A 26,372-nucleotide genomic window follows, 5' to 3' on the forward strand; every position below is an offset into this window, starting at 1 on the left:
CTAACTAGGACTGTTGGAAAGAGGCATCTGAAACCCACCTGCACTTTGGTTCTTTATGAGTGTAGCAGAAGCGGCTCTGCAGCAGAATGAGCCTGTGAGTTCCAAGACTGAGAAGGGATGGGACAGGGAGGAGGCAGCACTGACTGTGGACAGCTCTCGGCCTTGAGGGCTCCTCATTCTAACCCCCTCCAGCTTAATGTGTTGTCTTAGAAACGGAAAAATGCAGTAACTAAAGCAGAACCAGCTACTTCAAGCCACAGGGCTCCCAATTATATTACATGTAAATTGAAAAGAGTGGATTCTGAACTCTAGGAAGCTAATTGGGAGCCATAGGCAGAAATCCGGAATGTGGTAATTGGCCCCTTGTCCTTTTCGGTGTGGTATGCAGCCAATGAGAGGGGTACCTCTAGGGTGCTAATTGATGAGCATTGTTAGAGGAAATGTGAAGGGAGATTGGTCTGAAGTTTCCAATCTCCAAAACTCCAATTTAACTGCTCACCCAAGGGTTCCAAGCAAACAGGAAAAAATGTTTCCATAAAGTACTGGTGAAGGGTACTCTTTCTTAGAGCAACAGAATCATAAATAGCTCAATTATATAAAGTAAAAACTCCTTAGGTTTTGTTTCCCTAGCTGGAAAAAACATAAGCAATATAAGATCAAACTATCATGAGAGTTAGAAAACAAATTTTTAATTGAAGTCATAGCTACTAATCTAAATTGATTTCTCTTTGACTTGTGTTTTACAAAAATACTCCTCCTGAAAATTATTATGGGTGAGAGGTATGTCCAGTAGGTCTGGGGTCAGATTAAATGAACTATACTTAGAAAAGAGATGCTAACATTTTATGGACAAAAATAATCATACAGAATTGAGTTTCTGGATAAGCACCTCACTAGATCAATTGTTCTTCGCTGCTGATGCTAGGGTGGGACAGGAGTGGCACAAAAGAACCTCTAAATCCAAAAAGAAAGGTCAAAATCACAGAGCCAGGTCCCCTTGCCCACAGAGGGCCCCATATGATTGCTACCAATTCCAAGTAACTACACTCCCGGACACTTAGTTCTAAGTACTTCACCAACCATTTTCACATCCCAAACATCTTACTTGAACTAGACTTTGTTATTTTATGATGTTTATGTTTTCTCATGATAAAAAATAAGGCTTGGAGAGTTCAAACCACTTGGCTATCATCACACATCTTGGAGGTGGCACAGGTGGGCCTGATTCCTTGTCCTATGATCCCCTATATCCCGCTACCTCTATGTTACAGCTGAAGGGATTGTTCTAGAAATGTCTATGGATGGAGCCTAGGGAATCCTTATTAAAACTGCATCAAGGTGTACAGATAAATTTTTTTTTTTGGTCTTTTTTAAGGGAAACTCTCAAATTTACATAAAAGTTGAGAACTAGTATAGTGAGCCCCATGCACCCATCACCCAACTTCAACACTTCTCAACAACCTACCAGTTGTCACCTAAGGCCTAGGCGGGGCTGGGTGAGGCTCCGGAAGAAAGACCACAGGGCATAACAGAGCTGGTGGGGAGGGAGGAGAGAAGGCCTCGAGGGTCAGAGCTCTGTGTGTCCAGCTGATGTGGAAGAACACCAGCTGGAAATAACTGCAATAGACTGTTATTTAAACCTTAGCCTGTATAAAGCGAATGATGCCATTTACCCAGTCTGTATCATGTCTGAATTCCAGGATTTCCTCCCATACAAGCAAATACTTTGAAGTAACCCAGGATGTCTATGATACTATAGGGCCACAGAGAGCCACATAGGGTTTATTCCAAGTGCAAATGGGAAAGGCCACACCACACCTAACTTCCCTACTGCCTCGTAACATCCCTCCACTGGCACTCTGCTCACTTTACCTCACTCTACTTGAAAAGGGACATTTCATGTTTTATTTTTAAAGTCTGTATGAATAAAATGTGAAAACAAAACTACATTAGTAAAATCTCAACATTAAAGAAGTTAGTTTAATTAACTGCAGCGCTTTTTTTAAAAAAAGGTAATTCATATAGCACTTCTTACCGATATTTTGTTTCCTTCTCGTATATCCAACTCTGAGCTTTCAGACTTTATGCTGAAATAAAGAATTTAGAATTCCAAAATATTATTTCTGATGGGTACAGTCTTGTATGTACAAATACACACCCTGCATCAAATAGATCTTTACACTGTAACATGGAAGATAAATTTTCTAAACTATTTCCTCCAAATGTCAATGCCTGAACATTTCTAGAGGAAATCAAAAACTATGGAATGTAAACTTTACTTGAAAAAGACAAAATAGCCTTTAAAGGTTCTCTTGAGAATAAGCAGTCCAAACAGTACAATCTGTTCTGAAAACCTGCAAAATCTCTTATTTTGGCTAACAACAACAGAAAAAAAAGTAGAGAGAGGAAATCATATCATCCTATGAAACAGCAGATTTGGGGAATTCTTTGTCTCCTACACTGTTTCTCAGTCAATCTCTCTCTCCCCTTCCTGGGTCATTCCCGATAGTTTACAAACATTGCTGTTATTTATTGCATCATGAGACCTCTTCACCCTTTTAGTTTCTGGTTGATTGATCTGGCCGCCCTTTATGGCAAAACTGTTCTCACGGTCGCCATTTCCTTTCCTCCTATATTTTGTCTAAGTCTCCATTCAGACTCTCACGAGTACCACTCCACAGAATTCTCCACTTACAGATTCACCACTGACCCCTACATTACTGGACCGAGGTGTCATTCGTCACAACTCACCGTACTTGACAGCTGTTGACATGACCCATCACTCCCTCCCTGAAATACTTTCTTCACTTGGGTCCCAAGTGTCCTTGTCCCATGGGCTCCTTCTCAGCCTCCTCTGACAGTTCTTCCTCATCTCCCCGAGCTCCCAGCTTCAGCATGCCCCAGAGCATCCTCTCTCCTCTGTTCAGATCTACTCCCTAGATGCTGATCCCAGCCAGCCCCGTGGCTTCAAGTATCACCAATGTGATGATCCTTTCCAAATACACACCTCCAGTCCAGAATTCTCCTCCTGAATTCCACATTCATTCATTCAGTTCAATTCCTTCTTGATACCTCTACTGGCAGAGTTAACAGGTTTATGTCAGTTTCAACATCCCCAAAACCTAACTCCTGATTCCTACCCCCAAATCTGCTCAATTCAAAGTCTTTCCCATCTTAGTTGAAGAGGACATTATTCTTCCAGTTGCTCAGGCTAAAATCTTGACTCCTATTTTTTTATCTCAGAACCCACATCAATCCAACAGGAAATTCTTGGTTCTACCATCAAAGTGTATCCAGTATCTAACCAATTCTCACTGCCTTCATGGTGTGCTAACAGTTCAGGTCTCCAGCTACCATCAGCTGTTGCCTAGATTATTACATTAACCTCCTAAATGGCTCTTTCTGCCTCTGACTTTTCCCCCTACATTTTATTTTCAAATATAAGCCAAAAGAAAAATTTCACTCCTCCTCTCAAAAACCCTCCAATAAGAATCCCATTTCACTCAGAATAAAAGCCAAGGTCCACCCATGTAATGGCCCCAGAAGCCCTACAGATGTCTGCCATTCGCCCTTCCCATCCACCACAGGACCCCATTCTATGCCCTCCTCACTCTCTCCCACACAGCTCCATTATCTCTCCGAATTCATCTGTTATTCTTAATCCCTCTCCTCCGAGCCACCCCGGCCTCGCCACTCTCCGCCACTGCCTCATGTAGGCCCCCACCTCCAGTTTCTCTGCCAGGAAGCCTTGCTCCACACTTGACACTTTCCTACCTCCTACTTGTCTTTGCTCAAATGTCCCTTTCTCAGTGAGGCCTACCAGATGCACCTCATTTAAATTGAACTCCCCACCCTTGTTTCCATCCTCATTGCCTTAATTTTTCTCTGCAGTACATACCATCTTCCAAAATGCTATATATACTTTGCTCATTTATTATACTTAATAAATTAAATATAATAATAATTAATTATTATTGTATTTATTGTGTCTCCTCCCAACTGAAACTGTAAACTCCTTAAAGACGGGGGATTTTTTCTGTTGTTATTTTGTTGCTCCATTCTTAGCATTTTGAAGAGGACTAGGATAGTCCATAAATATTTGTTGAATGAATAAGTGGATGATGTAATAAACCTTAATCTTAAGAAGTCTCATTGTACTATTGCCATCCAATAAGCCTTATTTTAATATCCCAGGGTACTTTTTTCTTTTCTATCCTACTATCTCCCTGATAACTCTATTATTTTATTTTCCATATTTCTCTGCATGTCTCCCACTTTTCAAATGATTTAAAACCATTTAAATTGTTCACAAAGGAATCAGTGGCCACTAAACAGAATTAAATTCCCACTTAGAGGAAGGACTCACTGGGGTTCTGAGAGATGTAATTGCTTTTCTCCCATCAAACCTAAATCAGCAAAATCCAGCATTTTGGTGTTTTCTACTTTATCATGAAATGGAAAATAAACTTTTGGTCATCACAGTTACAGAGCAAAACAAGTGATTTTAAAGGACCCTAATAAGCTGTCCTCTTTATCTTCAAACTAATTTTTGTCTTCTATCAGTGCATCTCACTAAACTGGTATTTTCACCATACTTTACTACCCAGTAGTTCCAAAGTATTTTTTAAAAAATTTCTTAGGTTGCTTCCTTTGATGAGAGAACACCATACTCTCTTCTCCATTTCTTAAAATCTCACCCATTCTTCATACTGTGACTCAAATGTCTCCCAATCCTGAAGCCTCGTTGATTGTGTTGATGAGAAGCATTTCTCGCCTCTCTGTCCACATGCAGTTTTTGACCATCTGTCCCATATAGCCCTTACTACATTTCATGAGGTGTATAACTTTTGCATCTTGCAGTGACACCTCCTAGGGGACAAGGTCTGTGTCTTGATGATTTTTTACTCACCCAGGGACATGCCAAGCAAGAAATTAATATTCGGTCATTGAATGAAGCCCAACAAAGCAAAGCATTGTGAGTACAACACTCCCGTGTGCATATTCAGGTGTGTGCCACAAATACGCCAGAGAAAGTGCTATTTGAAACCACCTGCTTTTAATGATGCCTGACACAGAACTACTGATTTAAAAGTCAAGGAGCGTTGGCTGTCTGACAGTAATATTTAAAGGTCATGAGTCACGGCCCCAGAGTAACCATAGTTACTCAGCATACACAGTACAAGTCTTGCTGTATCATAATTAAGGGGAAAAAGCTTTAGAAAGCCAATTAGACCTGAGAAAAAATGAATTAGAATTAACAAATGGATTTATGAAGCTTGCTTTTATTGCAATGTGTTCTTCAGGGCTCATGGAAAAACAAAAACTTCTTTAAATTTCTTTTAATTTCTGTATGACATAAGACTCAGTCGTTTCTCAGTACTTGACAAGAAGTACTGAGTACATAAATATTTCCTTCCTTTAAGTGAAATATCTGTTTCCCAAACTTTTATCTATATTTTTTTATGTCGGAACAGTAATCGGTCACCAGTTAGTCCACATGAATAGATGATTTTAATAAAATTAATTTGAAAATACGGCTATTAAGCATCCAATTCTTATAGGAGAGGATTTGCTGAGAAGCTGCTTTTTTTAATTCCCCAGGTTAAGTGTATCCAAGGCCTAGCTCTCCGTAGCTTAGGTAACCCAGGAGCAAGTTCTGCTTTGGTTTATATAAACTGTGGAGAAGATCTATCTCAAGGGAGTGAGAAGAGTGGGGGTGGTGGGGTTGGGGCAGGCAGACAGACCCTCGGGGCCAGTTTGTCCCTGCCTGTAAGCAAAGGAGCTGAACTGAACGCACGTAAAGGTCATCCAAGGTAGCATAGTACTCCACTGTCCCCTCCCTCAGAGCCCTGTGCTCCATCTACCAGAGCAAAAACACTACGACGATCTGCAGGAAGAGCAAAGTCCAGCTTTCCCCTTGGCTCCCCTGCTGGCTGTACCCTGGGCTGCTCATTTCAGTGTTCCTCTATTTGGTACCATTACGTTCGCCTCTCCAATTGTCAGCATGCTGACACATTATTTCTTTAGGTGCTATGTTCAGAGAAATTAAAAGAAAACTAACATTTGCTAAATTTCATTTTCTTTAATAGTTAAACTTCCTCCCCCTTAAAGATTGTTATCTTTTGAGGGTCACAGACTCCTTTGCATAGAGACAACATTTCACATAAAATTTTGGGGGGTTTATGAATTTCCCACATCACACATGGCCCACAGGCTCAAGTTTAAAAGCAAACAGAAACAAGTCCAATACATTCCAGTAATGAAAACACCCTTTAAAGCTTCACAAAGCAGAACTACGGTTACGCATGCGCACATCACACTGGTGCGCACACCACGCCCCTTCACGCTCTTTCTTCACGGAAGCCGTGGTCATTTCTTAAGACTGAAACGAAAACTCGTGCAAGTTATTTCCACATTTGAAGGATAAATGAATATTATGATAACATGCAAATTTTCCAGTAGATCAATTATAGAAGTGAACTGTGCTTCCATATTTGTAGCCAGAGTGGATTTGGGTTTTTACCCGGGGAAAGTTAGGATGACCTAGCTTCATTTATATACATATATTCCTAGCAAGAGGATTGTAAAGGTGACATTTCATGACAGTGGTTCTGAAAAAGGGCTGCCTCAGCCTCCTTCCTATACCAGTAAAATGGTTGGGATGATAAGTGATGGACGTGTTATTCATTCAACAAATATTTATTGAATACCTACCATGTATCCTGCCCTATGACCTGGGAAGACAGCAGAGTTCAAAGAAAAGGGTCATTTTCCACAAAAGCATGAAAAGTCTATCTGATGTTTTTCCCCAGACTTTGAAGAGGGTTTCCTTTGAAACACCTCGTGAAGGCTACTTTATCTACAAATTCCTGTGAATCCTTTTGGGACTGGAGGAGCTGGGGACTCACCTGCATCCCTCTGGGCTTTCAGACCCTGGGACACCAGATTTCTTGCTATAACATCCTCCCATCTCACGTCAGGCCCGCTGGGGTACCCTGTCCGTGGCACAGAGATCAACTATCCCTATTTCTTCGAGGGTTAGAATCCCCGTTACTGTTCTGTTGTTCTCTGTTGCTAGGCAACCACAACGGCTATGGAAAGGACAGTTAACTTCCCAAAGGGAAAAAAATCTCAATTACAAAGCCACAGTAACCTCTCAGAACATCTCACAAACAAGATCCAGGCAGGATGTATAGATGAAGAGTCACTGCAGTCATCATTTCTGGGAAACACATACTAAGTGGGCCAGAAGCAATGGTTTTGTGCTCAAAGCGTGGGATGTTTACACCCAGAACCAGTGATAAGGAAACAGTCACACTGCTTGTCTGAGAGGGATTGCGTACACAGAAATGGATTGGTTTAAAGGCTCAAAGTTGTTTTTGCCAGACACCCCCTATGATGATCTCCTTTCCTACAGAACCCAGATGGAAGACCCCAACTGGCCCCATACTAATTAAGGCTTCTTTCCTGGCAGAGGATGGCAGGGGTGACATAGTGTGCCCAATTAGCTAGTGTTCTGCTCACCATCACAGCTCATCTACAGCCTCTGCTCCTCTCCTTGTTGCTTGTCCCACAACACCAGCCACTTTCTCCCAGCCAGTTGCCGTATCTCTCCCTGCATGTGTGGCCCCAGGTCAGCCTGTATTCACTCTACTTCCTGCTGTGGGAGGAAGTACATGCAGGACCTCTTCAGTCTATAGGTTAGAATCAGTCCTGGATTTTGATCCCTCATGTCCTGGGCTCACGCAAACCTAATCACACAGCCCAGAATAAATTAAGTTAGTATGAGAGTAATTTTTCTAATCACAGAATTCTTTTTCAGGGGTAGAGCATATAGACCAAATAACTGCAGTAATAGTGGGAATGGTTGGAACTTGTCAATTAAACAATGTAATTGGCATTTACTTCTCCAGTAGAATTTCAAGTCACCCAGATCCTTGATAAAAAAGCCTGTGAGTAACATTATGAAGTATTGAGCAGTTGGTGTTCAGAGTTGGAAAATCACCGCTAACTAGGTAGGCTATAGTGCAGGGTCCCCACCAGTAAGATGGCAAACTTCCGGCTTCTCTTTGGGGGTCCTCAGTTCCCGCCGGCGCCACCTGAAGCCCAATCACCTCTCGCCCCCCTCCCAATCCCAGCACCTAGCCAACAGCCACCAGCCCTGTAGAAGTGACACCTCAATCAATTCATGCCCCTTCCTATATAACCCAGCACCTTTCCCTCAAAAAGCGGAACTCTCCGGTGAATTGCTGCTATGTGTCGCTCCTTTTTTTTCATTGGTGCCGAAACCCGGGAGACGGGACACCCCAACTGGGCCCCGTCTCCCCCACCCCCCACCCCGGCACCAGCAGCAGCTTGCCCTCGTCCTCTTTTTCCGGCGCTGGCTCCTCACACTCATCACTCCTCTCTGGCTTTTAGGTAAGTTTTTCCCCCGGAGTGGGCCACTCTTCCCCAAGCTATCGCAGTGCCATTGACCGTGATCGTCCGGCAAGGCCCTGACGCTCGGGGATGAGGAGGGAACTCTCCCCGCCTCAGGCCTTCACGGCTGCAGCGGACCCTCAGGCCCCTCCTCTGACAGCCATAAATCCCCGCCTCAAGCCTTTATGGCTGCGGCGGACGCTCAGGCCCCTCCTCCGACAGTCATAAACGCATTCACCGTCCCTTCAATCAGTGCTGAAACTTTTAAAGCAAAATTTCCCCAGGGTGGGCCACTCTTCCCCGAGCTATCGCAGTGCCATTGACCGTGATCGTCCGGCAAGGCCCTGACGCTTGGGGATGAGGAGGGAACTCTCCCCGCCTCAGGCCTTCACAGCTGCGGTGGACCCTCAGGCCCCTCCTCCAACAGCCATAAATCCCCGCCTCAAGCCTTTACGGCTGCGGCGGACGCTCAGGCCCCTCCTCCGACAGTCATAAATCCCCGCCTCAGGCCTTCACGGCTGCGGCCGACTCTCAGGCACACCCCTCCAACAGCCATAAATGAGGTGACTCCTTTGTGGATGAGAACACTCACTTTTCCCCCCTCCTTCTGCTCCGTCCGCAGAAAACGCCTAGCACTAGGTACCTCGTGACTCCGGCACTCTGCCTTCTTAGGGAAGTCTGGGTGACGACCCACACTTCCTAAGAAATTACAACTCGTATAGGAGTTTCCGCAGACCACCAAGGATCATCGGGGACGCCCTTTGTCTCCTTGTGGTCTGCTTCCAGTCCGAGGATCTCTGTTCATCTTCCCCTGTTTGTCTCCTTCTCTGTCCTTTAGCCATGGGAGCCTCCTCATCCCTCCCTGAAAGTTCATCTCTTGAATGCCTGCTTAAGCATCTGGCTACCCTCTCCCTGACGCCTGATATAAAACCAAAACTTCTCCATAAATATTGCTCCCAAGATTGGCCGACATACCCCATAGACAATAACAACCAATGGCCCGCAGAGGGAACTCTTGATCCTAACATCACTCGCGATCTTTTTAACTACTGCCAGCGCCTGAAAAAATGGAAGGAGATTCCCTATATCTAAGCTTTCCGCCTCCTCCTCTCCCCGCCCCCTCCCAAGTTCTCCTAGCCTGCAAGCCGCCCCCGCAGAAGCCTCCCCATGCACTCCCTTCCCCTTCTTCTCCTACAACAGCCCTTCTCCCTTCCTCCCCAACCATCTCCTCCCCCATCTCACCTCCTCCACCTTCATTCCCTGCAGATTAAGCCTGAGCCTTTCAGCCCCCCTTTAACTAGGTCCCAGGAGCCTCCTCCGTCTTTGCCTTCATCACCTGTTTCTCCCCTGTTAGGGACCACCTTTGTCTTCTCACATGTTTGTAGGGAGAATGGGAAAGCACAAGCTAGAGAACAACCGGTGCAGTCCTTAGAAGTTATCTGTCCACAAAAACATATCTTGCCAAGACTCCTCACTCTGAAAATAGGGAGACCTTGAAGATGTGTAGAAACACCGCCCCTGCTTCTAAATATGCCCTTCCCCCACTTGCGGATGTGGCAGGAATGGAGAACAAAGAACATTCTGTTTACACATTCCATAAGCAATTAACTAGAGCCCTGCTGCAGCTCAGTTAGTAGAGCATGGGACTCTTAATTCAGAGTCATGAGTTCAAGCCCAACTAGAGCGGCAGAAGTAAGCAGCTGAGCTGCTAGCTGGCGACATGTGGGTCCGATTCTATCTTTCTTTATTTTCTTTGCCCCCCTTCTGCACTTCAGGACCTGCTCAACTAGGCACGGCTAGACCGCGTCACTCCCCCACAGACTGAGCCAGAACCCTTCAGTCCCCCTCAGACTCAGTCCGAGAGCCTCCCAAAATTATCGCCCCCCTCCGGGAGGTAGCAGGATCCGAAGGCATCGTGCGCGTTCACGTCCCTTTCTCCTTAAGAGATTTAGCCCAACTAGAGAAACGCCTAAGTTCCTTTTCCACTGATCCCATGACATACATCAGGGAGTTTCAATAGACCCTCCAGTCTTACAGCCTCACACATCATGACATTTTCATGCTCCTGGCCAATACTCTCCTCCCTGAAGAGCGTAGACGAGTTTGAGACTTCACCCAAACGCAGGCTACCGAAACCCACAGGACTGACCCCACCTATCCCCCTGGCCCCACTGCTGTCCCCAAACAAGACCCACACTGAGATTATAACACTGCCATGAGTCTCCACTCTAGAGATATTTTTGCCTCCTGCTTAATAGCAGGTCTGAAAAAGGCAGCTTGTAAAGTAGTCAATTTTCAAAAGCTCCAAGACATAATTCAAAAGAGAGATGAAACCCCCTCCGAGTTCTTAGACAGACTCACTCAAGCCCTATTACAGTATACCAGCCTGGACCCAGAAACACCTGAAGGAAGACATGTCCTTATGACATACTTCCTAGCTCAAGGCTACCCCGACATTAAAGCTAAACTCAAAAAGTTAGAACAGGGCCCCGCTACCCCACAGACTGAGATCCTAACAGTGGCCTTTAAAGTCTTCCATAACCGGGAGGAGGAGAAAGAACGCCGTAAACAAAAGGCTGATCAGGCCAATTTCCAAATGTTGGCCCAGCTGATAAAACCACAACCTGGGCGCCCCTCTACAAACAAGCCCCCCCCAGGAGCTTGTTTCAAGTGTGGAAAAGAAAGACATTGGTCAAGGGCGTGCCCCTCCCCCAGATCTCCTACCACCCCATGCCCCAGATGCCACAAAAAGGGCCACTGGGGGTCTGATTGCCCAACCACCCGAAGGGGAGGCTGGACGAACAACCCCCATCCTAAGCCCGCCGTAGTGGGGCTGGCAGAAGAAGATTGATGGGGCCCGGGGGCTTTTCGCCCGACCATTTCCATCACCAAACAGGAGCCCAGGGTTACTTTAACAGTAGACGGTTGCCCCATCTCCTTCCTCCGAGACACAGGAGCAAGACCTTCTCAGTCTTGCGAGAATACCGGGGCCCTACCATGCCTGCCATTACTCCTATAGTCAGGGTAAGAGGTAAACAGATTTTCCCATTAACCCCCCCCTTTATGCACAATCCAAGACAATCCCATACCTTTCTCCCACTCCTTCCTGGTTATGCCCCAGTGTCCCATCCCTTTACTAAGATGGAACATCCTTTCCCTCCTCCACGTTTCCATAACTATATCCACTCCCACAGCCCCCAGTACTCCCTTTCTGATGGCCCTCATAGCCAACGACCCCCCTCTACCAAATGAAAGCTCCAGTTCTGCCCTCATACACCCTGTAAATCCCCAAGTTTAGGACATTACAAGCCCCTCCGTGGTCCTATGTCCCCCTGCTCTATCAAATTACATGACCCCTCTCAGTATATCTGTCAGGCCCAATACCCCCTAACCACTTCAGCCCTCACAGGCCTCCAACCCATCATTCAAGATCTCTTAAACAAAAATTACCTCAGACCCACTGACTCCTCATTTAATATCCCCATATTAGCTGTTAAAAAAACCAACAGATCTTTCCGCCTTGTCCAAGACCTTCGCCTCATCAACATAGCCGTTGTCCCTATCCATCCCTTAGTTCCAAATCCATACAGCCTTTTATCACAGATCCCTGCCTCGGCTTCCCACTTCTCAGTCCTAGATCTCAAGGACCTATTTTTCTATCCCTCTAAGCCCCTGCTCCCAAGATTTTTTCATCTTCACCTGGACAGACCCATACACAAGACATTCTGAACAACTCACTTGGACAGTTTTGCCACAAAGCTTCCGAGATAGTCCCCATATTTTTAGACAGGTCCTAGCTCAGGACCTCAAACAGTTTCATCATGATCACTCCAAGTCCACCTTATTATAATACATAGACAATCTTCTACTCTGCAGTCTCTCATGAGAATAGTCTCAACTTAACACTGCCTCCCTACCTAACCTTATAGCGTCCAGAAGTTACCGAGTATCCCCCATCAAAGCTCAAATCTCTTCCCCTCCTGTCACTTACCTCAGATTCCTTCTATCTCAACAAAGAAAGTCCATTACCTTAGACAGAAAATGGCTCCTCTCTGACCTGCCCATTCCCAAAACCAAGACAGAAATCCTTTCCTTTGTAGGCCTGGCTAGATATTTTAGAGCATAGATCCCTAACTTCTCCCTGTTGGCAAGACCCCTATACGACCTCAGCAAGAGCCCCCCCTAAAAAACCATTATCCTCCTCACCCTGACACTCCTTCATTAGGCTCTGTCAAGCCCTTGTGGAAGCCCCAGCTCTCCATCTTCCTGATTTGTCGAAGCCCTTCTCATTATATATTCATGAGAGGTCCAGTCAAGCTCTAGGAGTCCTAGGCCAATATTATGGCCCATCCTTTGCCCCAGTAGCTTATCTCTCCAAGCAATTAGACCCCACAGTTCGGGGATGAGCCCCCTGCCTACGAGCATTAGCCGCTAGACAGCTCTTGCAGAAAGAAGCTCATAAACTGACATTCAGGGTGCCCCTTACCATTCTGTCCCCACATCACCTAAAAGATCTCTTAACCTACAAAAGTTTACAGACTCTCCCTCCCTCCAGACTCCTGACCTTACTGTCCTCTTTCCTCCAAAATCCCGTTCACCCCCTTTGCCATCCATACCCGAATCATGACTTTTCCTCCTTTACTGCTCTCTCGCTTTTTTTTCCTCATTCTTATTGTCTTCCCCGCCACCCCAGCCTCCTTTGTATGGCGATTCAAAGTCAGACAGACTTACACACAGCATCAAACAAAAGTTACTGCCCTCATTGCCACACCAGACTGCCCTCTGAAAAGCTGCTCTGAGCCTTTATACCTCCACTTTCCTCCCTCCACCAAAGTGTTCACTAGCAGCTACCCTTATTCTCCTTACCTCTGCTTCCTCTATGACAAAAAACAACCCTATTGCAGGCGATAGCCAGACACCTACGGGGGATGTCCCTACTGGTCTTGCGCCATTCACTACATGAGTAACTTCCAGTACCCACAGTATTACTCCTCCAACCGTTTCATGAAATATCCCAACGGCTAATTCTCCTTATCAATCCCAGATCCCTGGGACTCTCGATGAGCTGCCAGAGTCACAGCCTCAGTTTACTATGGGGGGGGTCCTCGACCCCCACGGTACCCTTCATATCTCTCAAAAGTATGTTCCCTCTCATTCCCAGATCTCTCAAGTTGCATCAGATATCAGACATTCCGAAAAAGTCATTATCCAAACTCTTGACAGCACCTCTTCATCTTCTTATCCTCGCCCCTCTTCCCATTTCTCCTACTCTTCATTACAGCTCATTCAGGACACCACCATCTTTCTCAACCACACCCTTAACACAGCCAATTGTTTCTTGTGCACATCACTACAGCGCCCACTGCTGGCTGCCATGCCCCTTAATATTTCCAACTACTCCTTCCATGCAGAAAGACAACCCCTCTGTCCCCTGGCAGACATACCCCTATGGGAACCAGAATATGCAGATAATCTCACCATCCACCACTGTGTAGGCCCAACTCCACCCCCCTCCAGTGCACTTCACTGCTTCTCTATCTACACCCTTACCTCCGGCTCTAAGACTTTTACGCAACCAGGACACTTCTTTTGGTGTAATGGCAGTCTTTTCAACTTAGTGCCTCTCAACTCCAATACACCCTGCATTCTCGTCACCCTAATCCCACAGTTTACACTTTACAGCATGGCAGAATTCCTTGAGCTCCAACCTCCCTTGCCCTTGCGCACAAAAAGAGCTGCTTTCCTTCCCATTATGGTCAGTAGCTCTTTGATCACCTCAGCCATTGGGGCAGGGTTTTCAGGAGAAGCCTTGCGTCACTCTCTATAGGCAGTTAGAGATCTCAACACCAAACTTGAGGGAGCCCTGACATCCACTGCCGATTCTCTAGCCTCTCTCCAAAGACAGGTCACTTCGCTAGCTAAAGTCACCCTTCAAAACCGGCGGGCCCTAGATCTGCTTACAGCCGAAAAGGGCGGCACCTGCGTCTTCCTCTGAGAAGAGTGCTGCTATTCCGGCATTGTAGAAACTGACATTACCAAACTCACCGACCTTGCCTCCAGCCTCCACTCTGCTTCCAATTCCAACCCATTCTCTTCAATACTAACAAACCCCCTCCTCACCTAGCTCTGGCCCATTGCAGGCCCCATAATAGTCATTCTTCTCGCCTGTCTCTTCTTATCCTGTATAATAAAGTTCATCAAATCCCAAGTCGGAAAAATCTCTAATCAAGCTTTCAACCAGCTTTTACTCAGGAACTACCAGCTTCTGGCCACAGAAGATCCGTCATCCTCACGTGACCTCCTCACCACACGCTGAGATGGATCCCTCTCTTCACTGGAATCTGTTCCTGGAAACAATGGCCGCAGACGCCTGGCTCCTGACACCCATATCCTCTTGGCACCATTGGAATCAACAGGTCCTCAACCTATGGTTACAGGGAACCTTCATTGATTTCCAAACCTGAAGAAGTCCACATCTACTCGTCCTTACTGCGGGGAGTCCTATCAACCCTTTCCTCCCAATCCTCAAGCCCTCACTCCCTTCTCCGCCCCTGTTCAGCAGGAAGCAGCCAGAGAGAAAGCAACATCCACAACCCATAGAGGAGAAAGGGGGGAATGAAGGGTCCCCACCAGTAAGATGGCAAACTTCCAGCTTCTCTTCAGGGTCCTCAGTTCCCGCCGGCGCCACCTGAAGCCCAATCACCTCTCGCCCCCCTCCCAATCCCAGCACCTAGCCAACAGCCACCAGCCCCGTAGAAGTGACACCTCAATCAATTCATGCCCCTTCCTATATAACCCAGCACCTTTCCCTAATAAAGCGGAACTCTCCGGTGAATTGCTGCTATGTGTCGCTCCTTTCCTTTCATATAGAAAGACAAAGACTGGGGCACCGGCCTTGCATTTAGTTAGCAACCTGTGTGGAGTTCAGAAAATCACATTGTCTCTGCGATTTAGTTTTTTTTAAATTTACAAATGGCTCACTTGAGTTATTTCCAGTTCTAACATTCTGTTCTGTTCTGTTTCTTTAGCCCCTCTTAATAAAAAACCCACAGAGGTGATTATTCTTCAGTGCATTTTAGAGGAATGTGCAGACATTCACCATGGGTTCCTGACAATTTATGAAAGGAAGGTCATCTCAGCAATGGCTGGTGAAAGGCAGTGTAAGCACAAATCATTTATACTGGTTATTAATCTTATCTTATATCTCACTGATCAAAAAGGGAGATGGAGAGATGTGGCTGGTATCAAAACAGACTTTCAAAAAGTCCTTGAAAAACAGTGACTTTCTCACTGTTAATCTCCCTTAACTGAATACTCTAGGGGGAGATTTCAGGAGGAGGTGGTAAAGAAATAAGCAGGTTTATTAAATACATACTGGTCTACAGAATTCTTTACCCAACAGGCTAAGTAAAGAAATAAATGATACTGTTCTTTTATGAGTATTCAGGAAAAGTCCTTATGATTGAAAAGTCATTGAAATGGTCTTATTTTTTAAAGTTGAACTGTATTTTAAGAAAAACTACCATTTTTCTCTGTAGCCTAAAGGAAAAAAAGAGATCTCATAGCAACACTTCTAGAAACATATATAAATCACTGGTACTTCCACCATGAACCATATTTTAAACCAGAAGTGACTGTGAGGTCACCAGAGCTGTAGTAATCTACTGTGTATGATCTGAAAGCTTACCTTCTGGTCTGTTGAAAATGCATTTTGTCTTAGAATCAGAAATCAGGTATGTGCACATAACAAAGAGAATTTATGTGCTCTCATTCTGATGTTTATCAGGATACATTATCAAACTTACATGAGTAAGTATGAATATGACCATAAAGTTAGAAGAAAAAGCATAGCAATGAGAAAAGAGAAGACAGGGCAGATAGTAGATTAACAATGAAGTGCTGTGCCTGAGGGGAGGAGAGGAGGTCACAGTAGAGGTCTTTAGGTCTCTGCTTGGGAAATAGCCCTTTGGACTTCATCTGTCCACTTACTTTCAATTGTTTATTCACTTATTCACCAAATATTTATTGAAAACCCATTGTACACTAGGCATGGTGCTAGGCATGAATGAAATCAATACTGTCCCACCTGCTGTAGAGCTGAGCATTCTATCAGGGCTATTTTATCCACCATGAATGTTCCAGTGGAAAAACAGTAAATGAAGCAGGTCTTGGATTTGCCCAGGGCTCTTCTAACTTAGATCCCCAACATCAAAAAGAAGTAATCAGCAAAAGCAAACAGAAGTACTTCTCAGGTGTTCTTCCCCTGAAGGAACAGTCCTGGAGAGACCAATGACCACTCTCCAGAGCTGACCTAGGGAAGTTCCCGGCGTGTTGCAAGTCACGTGTCTGTGCTAGGGGCCAAGAGAGGAGGGGGTGAAGTGGGAGAGAACCAAAGTAACATCACACAAACAAGTACAGATCAGCCCATGAACTACAATAACCTAAACATCTTTCAACTGATTGCAAAGGCTTCCCTTCTGCTTCTCAGGAATTAGCCAGCTCTCTTGTCACTGTTTTTGTGACTTTGTCCCTGTGTTGCTGATTGCTTGACACAGTGGGTCTAATTACCTGCAGGCTTCCAGCCTGTTTTAATGGAGAGGGATGTTTATCTGTGTGAGCAGGGAGACTTGCTTTCTCCTTGGTCCTAAAGTCTTCCCTCAGGAAACATAGGAATGAAATTGAAAGCTGTTAATTAATGAGTAGGAATATATACTTTTCCTTTATGGCTTTTTTATGGCAGGAAATAAGCATTCCTTTTCCCTCCTTACAGTCCTATACTGCAGTAAGCATTTGTCACTTGGGGATCCTGGGGAGTTCCTGATTTCCCTCTGGGAATCTTCTCTTTCCTCTCAGATACTTTTTTCTGCTGCTCTTTTTAAAATTGAAGTATAGTTGATGTACAATATTATATTGGTTTCAAGTATACAACACAGTGATTCTACAGTTATCTATATTATAAATGCTCACTCCAACTAAAGTGGTTACTATCTGTCAACATAGAAAGATGTTATAGAACCATTGATTATGTTATCCATGCTGTATTTTCATTCCTGTGACTAATTTATATTATAATTGAGATTTAATGCCTCTCTGTCTCCTTCACAGTGTTATTTTAGTTAGCACATATAAGTGAAATTATATGGTATTTGTCTTTGCCTGGCTTATTTCACTTCGCATCATATCCTCTAGATCCATCCATGTTATTGTAAATGGCAAGATTTCTCTCTTTTTTATGGCTGAATAATATTCCATTATATATATGTACCACATCTTCTTTATCCATTCATCTATTGATAGACACTTCTATTGGTTCCCTACCTTAGCATTGTAAATAATGTGGCAATAAACATAAGAGTGCATGTATCTTTTCAAATCAGTGATTTTATTTTCTTTGGGTAAATTCCCAGATGTGGAATTGCTTGGTTGCATTTAGTTTTGAAGGCACAGGAAATTCATGTACTCAGCTCCCACTGTATAACCCAAGGAGAGATGGACCCTCTCCAGACAAAGGACTTCATAGCGTCTGAACTTGGCTGTTCAGCATCTGGATTCTGGGACTTCGAATCTCAAACAGGTGTTATAAGAATAACACAGCTGAAATTCTAATTATCCAGTTGATTATTTATTTATCCCATGAATATTTATTGAGGTTCAGCTACATAACAGATGTTTTTCTAGATGCTAGTGGTACATGGTAAGCAAGACAAAGTTGCTGCTTTTATTAATTTCATACTTTAGTTGGTAGAGGTAATAAAACAGGTGCAGAAGCTAATTTCAGACAGGAATGAGTGCTGCAAAGAACATGAAACAAGGATATACACCCAGGAGGTGGTGTAGAACTGAGACATGAAGGATGAGAAGGAACCAAGCTAGGGGCACTTAGAGGCAAGAGTGTTCTAGCCAGGGGTTCCAGCCAGGGGTTCCAGCCAGGGGTTCTGTACCATCATCTCAGAAGCATGCTAAGTAGCAGAATTACAAGATAAGCAAACCTCTCTTGACCTCATATCTTTCTGTGCTCCACTTCATGGAAAAATTAATCAAGGTTGCTTATTTTTCCATCTCTCTCCAATCTTCTCCAACCAAACATCCATAGAGTCTCTACTGAAATGGCTCTCCTTCAGGTTACCACCAGCCTCCACCTTGTCACCTCCCTTAAACAGCTACATCCTGACCTGCATTTTCCCTGTTAGGAGACCTGCTTGTCATTCTCTGGAATGACCTTGGTTTCTGTCCATTCTTAACCCTAACTCAGCCTTTGCTGATTCCATGAGCCCTGCCAATTAATTCCCTTTTTCTTTTTGTAGCCAGAATTGGTTTCTATTGCTTCCAACCAATAAAAGCCAATTCATGCACTTACATTTTTCATATGATTGTGAATTTTTACCCTGGAAACCCAATTGTTCAACTTACAGCACAATCCTTCTCCATTGCTTTCCTTAAAATGTTAGTACTGCCCTATTGAGTATTTATGTGTGCTTCTCCTATGATTGATTTACTGTTCTTTCATTACTCAGTTCTTAGAGTAAATCATTTATTCATTTAAAAACATTTATTATCATGTATGTGCCTATCACAATACAAGATATTGAAAATAGGCATAGTTCAAAACAGTCCTGGTTCCACTGTGAGACTGGTATACTAACCAAGAAATTTCTCTTTTAGGTTGTTTCTGCTGTTAACATATTTTTAAATATTCTCTATGATTTTCTAAATCTTTGCTACACTAAATTCTGTAGAACCTATGTCCTTTATGTCTTTAATTGTGTCTCTATTAAAATTGCTGAGATTCATTAGCTATAAAATTAAATATAATTTATCCAGATATTGTTTTTTCATTTCCTTAATAACTTTCTTATACTTCCAAAAAAGAATCTTGTCTCAGATAAGTAAAACCAAACAAGGTGACAGCTGGGAATACTCAGAAGCCCTCCTAGAAAAGCCATCTTCTCCACAAGGCTTTCCTCATGGCTCACAGCCCCATGGATGAACATGTTCTGACGGATATCATACTATGGAGGATACTTTCAGTTACAAGTAATAGAAAAGACAGCTCACAGTAATTAACTCAGAAGGGAATTTGCTGGTTCCTGTGACCAGAAGGTCCAGAGGTCAAAGGTTCTTCAAAGTTTTAATCAGTGATGTTATCAGCACCCAGGATCTTTCCATCTTGCCATTCTTCTGTCAACTGTTTTTTGGCATCTTCTGAAGGCTTGGCCTTCCTCACGGACATAGGATAGTTGCCAGTAGCAACTGGGACCGCAGGTGACTTTGATCATGGCCAGAGATAGAGGAAGAGTGTTGACTTCCATAACCTTAGCAGACAAATCCTGGGTTTTATTCTAACTGGGTGATCACTATGGCTGAGGAAATGTTGATTGACTTAAATCTGAAATATATGCCCACTCCCAAACCAGCCACTGTGGTAATGGAAAACAGTCCCTCAGAACTCACCCCTAGAACTGGGGGTAGGATCGATTCCATTCAAATTGCATATGGCATAGCTCTGGGAGTAAGGGGGTTCCCTTACTAGGATGAATTCCCTACGAATCTGATCAAATGGAAGGAGGACAAGGAGAAGGGCAGATTGGAAGAAAGAGTTTTTATTGCTTACAGCTTGCTCGAGTTTGCTAGCCAGGCCCTGTTCTGTCTGTCCTCTTAGCCCTAGTTTACACTCTCCCCCCTGCCTGCCCCTTCTAGCAGGAACTCAATGGGCAAGTCCTTGTAGCTGGTGAGCGCCAGACCGATTAGTTATCCGGAACTGAGAAGAGGAGAGGATGGCTGTTTTCTCTGCATGCCTTGCCCCAGATTGACCTGAGGCTCTGCTGTGGTAAACATCTATTGGTATGTAAATGGCTAAGACCAGGTGGGAAATCCTGGACCTACTGGGTGAAAACTTCCATTTTATCCCACATGAGGCTACTATATAGTGAGGAGGGATGAAATATATTTGGAAGCCTCTCACACTATCCACTGCAGACATGCATTTTCATATAGTCTATATATAATCCACACATGTATTTCTTATTTGATTCTTTTATGATAAATATAATAATATCTTCCTAATGCAGAGTGTTGCCATGTAAGTGCTTTCTACATTTTTTTCATATTTTCTAGAGCAGAAAAATATTCAGTAAATTAGTTTACTATCACAACCCTAAAGGTCATTATTTTTCTATATTTTTGTATTTTTATTCTTTCTTAATAAGGTAAATATCAGCAAGGGAAACAAACATTTAGAGAAAGGGTGAGGTAAACACTTAAAATTTTGTTCTAAAATATAATTTGAGAAAAACTGTCTTAGACAAAACTATGAAGTTAATAAACAGTAACTATCTAATAGTTTATATTTAACTTATTTTCAGAATGTAATATTTCTATTTATATTATTTTGTACTCACTAATCTTATTATATTCATGCAACCACCTTGTAGCTATAGCTTAGGAATAATTTTGACATTTTAGGTCTAACAGTGTGTTTAAACTTAGAAAAGACATCCATTTTTGTGTCTCTAACCCAAAGAATGATGAATCTTCATCTTTACCTTCATAAACCAGCAACAAAACAAAACATCTTGATCAGCTCAAATAGTCACTTTCTTCATATTTCAATACAGTTTATTTCATTAGTTATTCCTTTATTTTTTCACCTACCTATTGAATTCATTCAACTTGGTTAAATACTTATTTTGTGCCAAGCACTGTAATAAGCACTGAATATGTGTGCTCGTGTGTGTGTGTGGCTTGCACAAATGGACAAGGATTTTGAGAGGTTTCTGTAGCCTTCCTGAAGTATACAGATTATTGAAGGAGAAGATGAAGAGCTGGGATAAAGACAGGACAGAACAAAGATGTGATAAAAGGACACATATTTCCCTTACAGAAGTACTGATACCAGGCCACTGAATGGCAGGAATGAGTTCTGAACTTCAAATACCAGCCTGATCACAACTGACAAATCACATCTTTAACCTGTAGGTCAAATCTGCATCATTATCCTTCACCAAGAAGACGCCACCTTGGAACTTGATGTGAACGTGGGTTGAAAGTAAATGCCACATAGGAACAACAGTCAGCACCATCTGTACTTTTCAATGCAGGGGATGTTTCACCATTCTAGAGGTATTACTCATCATGAGCTTCCAAGAGGGTGGAGAAATGATTCCTCTGAGAATCTGTGCCCATTTCAGCATAGGACAGTATTTGCTTCATAGGCAACATATGGAAATTATTGAAAAATCAGTTGAACAACTAAAAAATATTGAGAAATGCTATGCTAGTAGCTTTAAATTTACAAAAGAAAAGAACTAATGACTGCAAGCTAACCAAAAGAGAAATTTGATCTTGAAGAGGTTTTAAATGTGTGGCAGGTCAAAAATAAAACAAAACAATTTTTTTTAAAGACCAACTCAAAAAGGCAAATGGTTTTGCCAGTGTTCTTAGTGTCAGTTAGGAACACCCAATCTATATCACATGGGGAATGATGCTCACAATCAGACATATCTCAACAAGTCTATTACTGCCTGTCCTTGTAAGACATTGATTATTATTTTATTATTCTATAAGAAGGTTTCTGAGATGATTGCTGAGTTCAAAAGCAATTCTGCGAGTGTCAAGTCCCAGAGACTGGTAAGATAGAGCTACCTGTCCACTTTCAATATATCACACTTGTTCCTTATCACTTACAGAGAATCATTTTGGCCATACTGACTCACACTAGCAGAAGAAGCTACATGAACAGTAACTTCCAAGATGGGGTAAAAATTGTAGGTAAAGGAAAGAACGTAATTTAAGAGATTGAAAGATGAAAAGTATGATTAAGTACCTTAACAAACATCATTCTTAATTTTTAGCTACAATTAATACATCATTGTTTGCTTTCATCTAAATGTTCTGGCAAAAACACAATAGCTCCTGAACTGCTTTCTAAATTTCAGTTAATCAAGAAAATTTGGCGAACTATACTACAAGTGTAAACATAGGAAATTAAAAAAATTTGAATAGCAGTTACATTGCCTTGCCTTCATCTTCAGAAACATACTGTTTACAAGATTAAAGTGCTGTATTCATTACTCTAAGGATTTACTATTTGTAATTGATCAGATGACCATGCCCAGCCTTCAGTCTGTGCTGCTGGAAACACAAAATAAGCAAACATGTAACAATAAAATATCTCTTTGCACTGGGAAAAACACTGACAACTTTGTCAAGAGAAAGCCCTTCTTATGTACTAGACATCAGCTGTCCCTTTAATCAAGACACAGTTCTGTACAAGGGAGGCTTTCTGAGGCCCCTCTGAGAACAAATGTATCCTCATGATAAAATGTTTCCCAAAATAAGCTGTCATGTTTGGCTTCTCTTGCGGGTGTGTTGAATTTCCTGAATGATCCTGCTGTCATTTCACACATGGCAGATGCAATAGAACAGCCACCAAACAAAACTCTTGCCAGGGGATTGCTTCTCACTACCAGTACAGTGCCTTCATTTGCCTCTTGATTTACCTAATGCCATCAATTAAAAACAAAGACAAAAACAAAAAAACCCATAAATCTCACATTGAGGTTTTGTGGATTATCAAAATCTCATAGCTTATGGGGGAAAAAAATGAAGCAAACATCAGACTCTGTTAGTTGAAGTTTGGAAACGAGAAGGGGTTCAAAAACCCAAAGAGATAACGTAGGTTATCTCAGGCTGACATGCTCTCATGCTCTCTGTAAAATAAATTTCTCCCTAGTTTCAGAGATAAAGTTTTTAAAGTTGCCTAATAGGTAGCCTATAGTTCCTCAAGATTTTTATATCTTTCCTAACTTATCTTTAAACATATATTCAGAAGGTGTCATTGTGAGTTATTTTTAACAGAAATATATTTTGCTGGCAAGGAAGTGAGCCCATTAACCATTTGTTATCTTCAAATACTGAGTATATTACAGTAACATTAATATAGTATTGAATGCAGGAGTGAGGCCAACTATTTAGTGGTAAACTGGTCATCTTATTGATTTTAAGACTCAAATGTTCAATGACTCCCATTAGATACTGTATGTTAGAAAAATAAGTACTTTATAGAAATTTCTGAAAAGTATTTATTAAAAATACAAAGTTTTAAATAGCTATTGTGGTTTGAAAATAACTGAGTTTGCTGGTTCTTTGGTACAGAAAAAGCATAAAAGTATTAATCAGCTTGTATAATTCAATATTACCTCCAACACTACTATTGATGGCATACCAGTGACTATTTATTGGATACAGTACTATGAGGTACAGCATAGTTAATAAGCTTTCATTAAAAATAATTTTATCTAGCAAACGTTGTGGCATGTGGCTATGCTTCAGACCACATTAAACTGCAATTGTCTATATTCAGTAGTCACTATATGAAGATCTGAGTTTATGCAGCAGATAAATTAAGGATTGGTTATTTGCAGTATTGAATGTTTATTCACTTCATTAAAAACCTCAGCTTTATTAGGGAAGGTCTATATGCCCCCTGAATTATATAAAATTTTGTGCGTATAAGGATTTGTGTGTTTGGCCAGACAGAGGAAATACATAGCTGTCATCAGATTTAAAAAAGACTGTATGTTTCAACAAAATTTTTAAATTATGTTTCTTTAATGTAATGTCTACCCCTCATTATCAAAGATAATTTGATTTACAGAATATTGATTTAGTTTGTTTTGCAAAAGACAGTACACCCACATAAGAGAGAAATGTTATAAAAAGAGAAACACATATATGTTGATTATGAAGATGAATTACTGAGAACCTTAGGAATATCATTAAAATATATTACAATATCTCCACTTTCATGCATAATTTAAGAGTGCATCAAAGATAGCAACATAAGCAGAGCTACTATTTATTGAGATCTCATAATGTACCAAACTTTGTTCTACATTTTAACTCTTAAAACTCTGTGGTCACAATTGTCATGATTATTGTTTCTTCCATTATGAATAAATGAAACTTGCAAAAGTTAAATATTTGCCCAAGGTCTCAGTGGATAAATTAAATATTGAGTTATTTGCAATAATCCAACAAACCAATTAGCTAGTAACTAGAGGGCTTGAAATTCAAATACATGTCCTTTGGGAACTAAAATCCATAGTCTTCACAACTATACGATAATGTATTTCCTACATCCCACCACTCAAAATATCATTGTGCATACTGTAGATCATAAAATAAAGTACTCAAATTCATCCGCTGAATACTTAATCAGAGGCCTAGCAACCTGGAATTTGAAGTGGGTATGATTTCCCGTCCCTTCCAACCACTGCCTCACATCTTTTCAAGAACAAATATTAATATAACCTCAAATTTCACTGTTTCTTACATTTATTTTCTGTTGAATGCAAAAGCATGACAACTTAATTCAAGGGTTGGTTTGTCTTAAAGCTCATATGGGTTGTCACTCATATAAACAACTGGCTAACCTTACTCTGTGTGTGTGTGTGTGTGTGTGGTAAAATTAAAGAAAATAAACTTTTAGAAAAAATTATTTTAGTTGAATTATTTTCATTTTAAATATTTAGATAATGAACCTCACAGATTTCTTTTCCATGTCAACTAAGAAACCTTTCCAGGGATCCTCTGTGCCAGGCATATATTTGAATGTATCCTAAATGTAGGGAATGAAGTTTTGAATTTTTCATGCTGCCTGTGAGTGGCAGTTACATTTCTGCCACTGTATCTGTGTTTGGACAACTAAAACATACTGCATCTCTTGGAATGTTCTGGAATTTATACACGCATGTAGCAATACAAATCACAAGCATAATATGTAGAACATCTTTAATACTTTTATCTTAATGAATTTCAAAGCAACCTGGTGAAATTGTTACTAAGGAGGACACAGGTTTAAAGGGATGTAATGGCTTGCTCATGCAGACAGAAGGACTGGATGTTCTGATTCCAGACTATGTCCCCTCTCTCCTTCCCGTCATGACATATCTAGTCTTTCCGAAAGTCAACAGATGCGGAAGGTCGAGGTGAAACCCTGAGTTGTTCCTTCTTAGATATAATCACTTCTCAGGGAAAATCCTGGAAGACATTTCTTTTAAGTTGAATTATTGCCTTACTCCATAGATGAAGACTAGAGCCACTCCTAGCAGATCAATCCCCATCTTCCTACTGAGATGTATATTCTGTTGAACTTTCCGTTAACTGCACTACCTCTTGTTGTACCTGTGGCTCATATGTGAAAATACAATAATATCTCAACTCCTCCATGAGAGGCGTCATAAACTTCATTTCTTTTGAATATCCAAGGCTGGGAACTCCCTTAGCCTTAAGATTTTTGGACTTCTCTGAACTAATCAAAATAAGATGCTAAGAGTTGTTGCAGGGAGAAGGAATCTGACTTTGGGCAGAAGGGGAAGCAATTACTTTGTTTTGTTTAAAACAGAATACGCAGTGGTCACTCAAACGTGACTTGACCAGGGTAAAATTGCTAATCAGGTGTTGCGCTTCCCCTTCTCCAAGCATTTTGGGCTCTTCCCTAAGCCCACACCTGTCTACCTCTAACTCTGGCCTGTCACATGCTTGTGTTGTATATGAGAAAAAAATGCTTGGTGAAAACATGAACTTCTTTTGTTCATTGCTGAATTCATCTTTTTGTGAAAATGTGGTGCCTTTCACTTAGTGAATCTATGCATAAAATCCCAATAAGATGTTCCTCTAATTCTCATAATAATAGACATTTAAGTAAATAGAGACAATAATGTTACCCTCCTCTCTCCCAAAGGAATCTCTTTCGGTGGCATTTAACATGGTAAAGGAAGGAGAAAAGGAAGGGCAGCAATGCGAAAGGCAAGAGAGGCTTTTCTTTTCCCCCTAAATTATAATTTCTAGATACTTAACCATGCCTCATAGCAGAGAGCTAAATGAGACATTTATAGATAAATTCCTTACATTAATAAAACATTTCAAATGTTTAAATACTTTCACCCACAGTA

The 26,372-nt window shown here is 42.1% G+C and overlaps 1 protein-coding gene and 1 long non-coding RNA gene across 2 annotated transcripts in view; one reads left to right on the top strand and one right to left on the bottom strand.

Annotated features, from left to right (window-relative positions):
• CCDC192 (coiled-coil domain containing 192) overlaps positions 1-7,032 on the bottom strand; it is a 184,406-nt gene extending 177,374 nt beyond the window's left edge. Inside the window, exons 1-2 of the mRNA XM_073221740.1 lie at positions 6,909-7,032; positions 2,036-2,087 (exon numbers count right to left, since the gene is read on the bottom strand). Of these exons, the coding sequence (XP_073077841.1) occupies positions 2,036-2,087; positions 6,909-6,970 (114 nt within the window). The 5' untranslated portion in view covers positions 6,971-7,032. The remainder of the gene's footprint in view (positions 1-2,035; positions 2,088-6,908) is intronic.
• Positions 1-26,372, top strand: part of LOC140846178 (uncharacterized) — a 146,760-nt gene that overhangs the window by 91,239 nt on the left and 29,149 nt on the right. The window lies entirely within an intron of this gene.

Source organism: Manis javanica, chromosome 14, assembly GCF_040802235.1.
Source record: "Manis javanica isolate MJ-LG chromosome 14, MJ_LKY, whole genome shotgun sequence".
In the NCBI taxonomy this organism is placed as follows: Eukaryota; Metazoa; Chordata; class Mammalia; order Pholidota; family Manidae; genus Manis; species Manis javanica.